Source organism: Haliotis cracherodii, unplaced genomic scaffold (genome assembly GCF_022045235.1).
Source record: "Haliotis cracherodii isolate W230 unplaced genomic scaffold, xgHalCrac1.p SCAF_18, whole genome shotgun sequence".
In the NCBI taxonomy this organism is placed as follows: domain Eukaryota; kingdom Metazoa; phylum Mollusca; class Gastropoda; order Lepetellida; family Haliotidae; genus Haliotis; species Haliotis cracherodii.
The window spans coordinates 24,618,098-24,624,724 of NW_027266273.1; the positions used below are offsets into that span (position 1 = coordinate 24,618,098).

The 6,627-nt window shown below is 39.9% G+C and overlaps 1 protein-coding gene across 1 annotated transcript; it reads right to left on the reverse strand.

Annotated features, from left to right (window-relative positions):
• Positions 1-2,452: 2,452 nt before the first annotated feature.
• Positions 2,453-5,621, reverse strand: LOC139465572 (uncharacterized). Its single transcript, XM_071247285.1, has 4 exons — positions 5,592-5,621; positions 3,969-4,247; positions 3,383-3,619; positions 2,453-3,190 (listed from the first exon to the last, which is right to left on the reverse strand). The coding sequence occupies exons 1-4, from the start codon at positions 5,619-5,621 to the stop codon at positions 2,453-2,455; spliced, it is 1,284 nt and encodes a 427-aa protein (XP_071103386.1).
• Between the last annotated feature and the right edge of the window lie 1,006 nt (positions 5,622-6,627).

Consider the following 6,627-nt stretch of genomic DNA (forward strand, 5'->3'; position numbering starts at 1 on the left):
TCACTCTACTTATCCCCAAGAAACGAAAACATGTTCTCTCTCTGCCTGACAATCACAGACACATTGTTTACCGAGATTTCTCACAACGACAGAATCGCTACTGACACGTTTTTCTTACGGTCTTTGTGTGGTATTTGATAACCAGAGGCACGTGTATTTATAAGTTTCAGACACCGCAGAGATCTAAAGTCAGCGACACTTCTAAATAATCACTGAAACAAAAAGGATAAGCTTGTTTGAACTTCTCTTCAGTGAGGTAAGCCATGTTACTAGAAATACCTGGTGCTGTCATTGTAACTTTTCAGTGTTCGTGACTAGTTATTCTTTTGATCACTGCCATCCCACGCAGTGAGGCCATTATAAGTACCAGCGAGTGATTCAATGCCAGACTATTGTGGACGTGAAGTATTCCACACCATAGGCGAATACCACTTGGAAGAACATGGTTCATAACCACCTTCATATTTTACTAAACGCACATACACGTACGTTAACCTTCCCCCTGAACTACATGTCTTACTGAATATTCCCAAAATCTACAGATACCGTTGTCCTAAAGTGCCGAACAACGTCTTTCTATAAATACCCGACGACCACAGATTCATATCTCTTGTAGAACTTGATAACGTCTTTCTATAAATACCAGACAACCACAGATCCATCTCTTTTGTAGAACTTGACATCGTCTTTCTATAAATACAAGACAAGCAAAGATGCATCTCTCTTGTAGAACTTGACATCGTCTTTCTATAAATACAAGACTAGCAAAGATGCATCTCTCTTGTAGAACTTGACATCGTCTTTCTATAAATACAAGACAACCACAGATCCATCTCTTTTGTAGAACTTGACATCGTCTTTCTATAAATACCAGACAAGCAAAGATGCATCTCTCTTGTAGAACTTGACATCGTCTTTCTATAAATACAAGACTAGCAAAGATGCATCTCTCTTGTAGAACTTGACATCGTCTTTCGATAAATACAAGACAACCACAGATCCATCTCTTTTGTAGAACTTGACATCGTCTTTCGATAAATACAAGACTAGCAAAGATGCATCTCTCTTGTAGAACTTGACATCGTCTTTCTATAAATACAAAACAACCACAGATCCATCTCTTTTGTAGAACTTGACATCGTCTTTCGATAAATACAAGACTAGCAAAGATGCATCTCTCTTGTAGAACTTGACATCGTCTTTCTATAAATACCAGACAACCACAGATTCATATCTCTTGTAGAACCTGACCTCTTGCTACAAATACCAGAAAACCACAGATTCCTCTTTCTAGAAGCGCCCGACAACCACAGATCCGTGTTTCTGATAGAACGCGACAACCGCAGATTAATCTTTCTAAAAGAACTAAAGAGATAGCACCTGTTGTTACTCTGCATATTAAAGAGATAACTCGGTTCGGAATCAGATACCAACTGCGGCATGGTATCTCAGTGGGCTAGCGCAATAAAACCGACATCAGTCCGGACGAGTCCAGGCAGCCACACACGCACACGTGCATGCACACACATGCACACACACATCATCATCATCACCATCAGAAAATCCTTTAAGAAATACCAAACAGACACAGATATATAGATTACTAAACTCGTTAGATACAGCTTTTATGACAATGAGTGTATTAAAGAAATACTGGTACACGATTTGTAATAAACAAAGATATCTAAAGGGAACGAGGATTGTAATTATATGTTGATCACTTAAACGTTGCATATTAACTAAATTGAACGTTAAAATAGACATTGTTTTGGCGTATGAATACAACATTCACAGCTAATGACCCGACGACCACAGACTGGTCTCTCAAAGTGCAATCTGGAAATACAGTGCGCAGCTTTTACCAAGATTGATTATCAGAAACATTAAGATGCCGATTCTAACATCGTTTTCAAGATCGTCTGTATATACACGAACCTCACCAAGTTAGAAACACTCGCATTAAACGGAAAATCTAGCCTCAAACTGGTTTGAATGTAGGTGAGCCAGCCGTGAGGGAATGCCGCGAGACAATCGACTCACCAAGACATGTTTTGGCTCTGACATTTCACACGAGTCCAGCAGATGGTTTATGAAACTGGTTGTAATTATCTCAAAGCTCCATCAATTTTTCAAATTCGGAGCACGAAAAATTCCCAATACAAGATTGCATCGGTTGACATGAGGACGACATAACTAACGACAGCTCACTTCGTCCAAGGGGCGCAACTCTCACTTACAACACGAACGTCAATGTCGTAAGTAGACGCGGAGACGAGGGTTGGGATGATGTTTCGACAAAATGTTTAGTTATTAGCGATGCTCTGAACACTATACACAATATTTCAAACTTGTTTGTTCGCGAGTTAACTGCACAAACTCACGTACTAGACATACTCAAGTAAAATAAGTCAATAATCCAGTTTTTATATGTTTGGGTGGTTTGACTTTTCATCTATGGTGTTTTGTGAAAAATAGTACTATCAACAGATGCGTCTTTCTGGAAGTACGTACTATCAACAGATACGTCTTTCTGTAAGTACGCCCTATCAACAGATGCGTCGTTCTGGAAGTACGCAGTATCAATAGATGCGTCTTTCTGGAAGTACGCACTATCAACAGATGCGTCTTTCTGGAAGTACGTACTAAAAACATATGCGTCTTTCTGGAAGTACGTACTATCAACAGATGCGTCTTTCTGGAAGTATGCACTATCAACAGATACGTCTTTCTGGAAGTACGCACTATCAACAGATGTGTCTTTCTGGAAAAACGCACTATCAACAGATGCGTCTTTCTGGAAGTACGTACTATCAACAGATGCGTCTTTCTGTAAGTACGTACTATCAACAGATGCGTCTTTCTGTAAGTACGCACTATAAACAGATGCGTCTTTTTGGAATAACGCAGTATCAACAGATGCGTCTTTCTGGAATAACGCAGTATCAATAGATGCGTCTTTCTGGAAGTACGCACTATCAACAGATGCATCGTTCTGGAAGTACGTACTATGAACATATGCGTCTTTCTGGAAGTACGTACTATCAACAGATGCGTCTTTCTGGAAATACGTACTATCAACAGATGCGTCTTTCTGGAAGGAAGTACTATCAACAGATGCGTCTTTCTGGAAATACGTACTATCAACAGATACGTCTTTCTGGAAGTACGCACTATCAACAGATACGTCTTTCTAGAAGTACGCAGTATCAACAAATGCGTCTTTCTGGAATAACGCAGTATCAACAGATGCGTCTTTCTGGAATAACGCAGTATCAACAGATGCGTCTTTCTGGAATAACGCAGTATCAACAGATGCGTCTTTCTCTAAGTACGTACTATCAACAGATGTGTCTTTTTGGAAGTACATACTGTCAACAGATACGTCTTTCTGGAAGTACGCACTATCAACAGATGTGTTTTTCTGGAAGTACGCACTATCAACAGATACATCTTTCTGGAAGTACGTACTATCAACAGATGCGTCTTTCTGGAAGTACGCAGTATCAACAGATACGTCTTTCTGGAAGTACGCCCTATCAACAGATACGTCTTTCTGGAAGTACGCACTATCAACAGATGTGTCTTTCTGGAAGTACGCACTATCAACAGATGCGTCTTTCTGGAAAAAACGCAGTATCAACAGATGCGTCTTTCTGGAAGTACGCACTATCAACAGATACGTCTTTCTGTAAGTACGTACTATCAACAGATGCGTCTTTCTGGAAGTATGCACTATCAACAGATGTGTCTTTCTGGAAGTACGCACTATCAACAGATGCGTCTTTCTGGAAAAAACGCAGTATCAACAGATGCGTCTTTCTGGAAGTACGCACTATCAACAGATACGTCTTTCTGTAAGTACGTACTATCAACAGATGCGTCTTTCTGGAAGTATGCACTATCAATAGATGCGTCTTTCTAGAAGTACGTACTATCAACAGATACGTCTTTCTGGAATAACGCACTACTGCAGATGCGTCTTTCTGGAAATACGCACTATCAACAGATGCGTCTTTCTGTAAGTACGTACTATCAACAGATGCGTCTTTCTGGAAGTACGTACTGTCAACAGATACGTCTTTCTTGAAGTACGCACTATCAACAGATGCGTCTTTCTGGAAGTACGCACTATCAACAGATGCATCTTTCTGGAAGTACGTACTATCAACAGATGCGTCTTTCTGTAAGTACGTACTGTCAACAGATGCGTCTTTCTGGAAGTACGCACTATCCACAGATATGTCTTCCTGGAATTACACTTCAAGGATCCAGAAGCATGTTTTCTCAAGAGAGATCTGCCAAACGAAGAACTAATCTGAAGAATAAGTTAATCTGATGATGTTTGTTACGGTAGATAACAGTTACAATGTTGTGTTGCAATGGATGTCTCCTTTCCTCGAACTTCCAACTATATAGAGGTACAATATATACATATACAAATATGTACGTTAAAGACAATGGTACATCTAGTGTCAACATGGTTTACAGGGAATATATACACAGTTAACATCTAGCAATGTGTCACTCTTCAACGTGACTTAAACATTGACATGATCATTTTACAAGATTTTGAAAGTTTTTTCAATATACCTAATTTTGAACTTTTTAAAAGAACATCTATTCTGCACATCTTATAATGTATTTCAAGTGATTAAGGATAAGCTGTTTGCTCTCTGTTGTATGTACTTGCAAGACAATGAATCGCGGAATTGGTCACCGAAGATACTTTTCAAACCCCGATTACGATGTATCTTGACTACTATCCTTCTTTCATTTTACCCGACTTTATCTTGTGTTTATGTCGGCAGAAATTCAATATCACTCCAACTATCACTCAGTGATAAATCATCCCTGTTAATGATCCAAATGATAAATGACATCAAGTTCTTTCGTCAATAGGCTGGGAAGTAGCATAATGGATGTTTCTTGTCGAATATAATTTATGACAATGACCAATTGCCCCTCGCCATCCTGTCTGAAGACTGCGTCACAAGCCTAATATAGCAGAGCACACTATCCAACAATTGATAGGGATACTGAGGCACACTGATGTTAGATGTTGGATGCATTATGAATAATGGCAATATCCCTGTCAAGAGTTGAGTGGTATATTTCCGACAAAAAACTCATATGTTCAAAAAATACAAACTCAAAAATAACATTCCATTTTTCATCGCGAATACAATACCAATCTGAAAATCATATGCATAAATATGTCATTAACGGTACATCTATTGGCGAGGCTGTGTCCCCAGTGCAAACATGCACCCATCCCATCTGGTCATCTGAGTGCCTCAAATAAAGTCCACGCAGAGGTTCCTGCCCTTTCCCCTTGACCACAATAATGGTCAAGGGTCACTCTTGTCTTGTGCTAATCACTCCTCTCAGTGTTGCTGGAAGTGACGCTGAGCTTGGACTGACCACGGCTGACCCTAGCTCCCCTCTCGACCAGGTCAGTCCATATACACTACAAACAGCTAATGGGCTATTTATCATCTGGTCAAGCTAGGATCACCCCTCCTTCCTCGTGAGATATATAACGGGCGGGCATCTCAGCCTAATAGAGTTTTCTATTTGTATAAGTCACTTACTACATTTGTAGAACCGTCGTGACCTGACATTTCGGGTGTAGGTTCCTGGAGTAATCACCGATTCTAAGTATCAATGTTAAGTGGACTCGGTGATTATAGCTGCCCCAGACAACATCCTTCACCATGCTGATGGCGGATGTGACTGATTACGTGAATGCTGTACATACATGTATTTATGCACTTGTCGTGATTTGAGGGTCAGTTGGGTTGCCTTGTGGTTAAGGTGTTCGCTCGTTACGCCTCAGATTTGGGTTCGTTTCTCTACATGGGTACAATGTGTGATGCCCATTTCTGGTGATATCGCTGGACTATTGCTAAAGGCGGCGTAAAACCATACTCACTCACTGTCATGACGTCAGCGGCACGTCAGATACGCAGATAGCAGTTATGACAAAGTAAACGTATTCAAATGAAATATTATACAGCGTCACATTCAAATTTCTACACTCGGGACTTGTTACAACAAATACCACAGGGTGTTTCGTCAGGATCATAGGCGTATTGTGTCTATCATCAATATCAGTCACACGCAGGATGGGCTCAATGAAGTTAGGGGTCCGCCTTTAAATATTCATAGGGGCTAGGAGTTTTGTTTGAGACAGAATATTTGCTTTCAGCCAGAGCTGCAAAAACACAATTACTTTCTCTGATATGACGAGTCAATGAATTGCTTTGGACCCACGAAAGATGTTTTTTAATCCCAAAATCTGTAAGATTACACATGTCGAATGTAAGAAAGTAAGCTTTATCTTTTTAAAAGTTATTTTCTTTTCAAATATTAAACCTAAGTATTTTTTTAGATAACAATTTTTCATGCCTTGTGAATATAAAACATCAATGCCAGAGAGCAACTAGTCCCCATTATCCACCGACACAGATTCCATTTGGCGTTAAAGGCGGTGCAAATGCATGAATGGATCACTAAAAATCAGTGATGACCCCAGATGTTCCTGAAAAGGGTTAGCGTGCCCTGTCCACCCGTATTTTCACTTTTGATTGTGAATGATATGCTTTGTTTGTAATTAACTCTGACATT

Coding starts and splice junctions, on each gene's coding strand:
- LOC139465572 (XM_071247285.1), bottom strand. CDS start 5,621: ATGTCAGGTCACGACGGTTCTACAAATGTA. Junction 3,620..3,968: donor TCCAGAAAGACGCATCTGCA/GTAGTGCGTTAT, acceptor CGTTTTTTCCAG/AAAGACGCATCTGTTGATAG. Junction 3,191..3,382: donor GTGCGTACTTCCAGAAAGAC/GTATCTGTTGAC, acceptor GCGTACTTCTAG/AAAGACGTATCTGTTGATAG.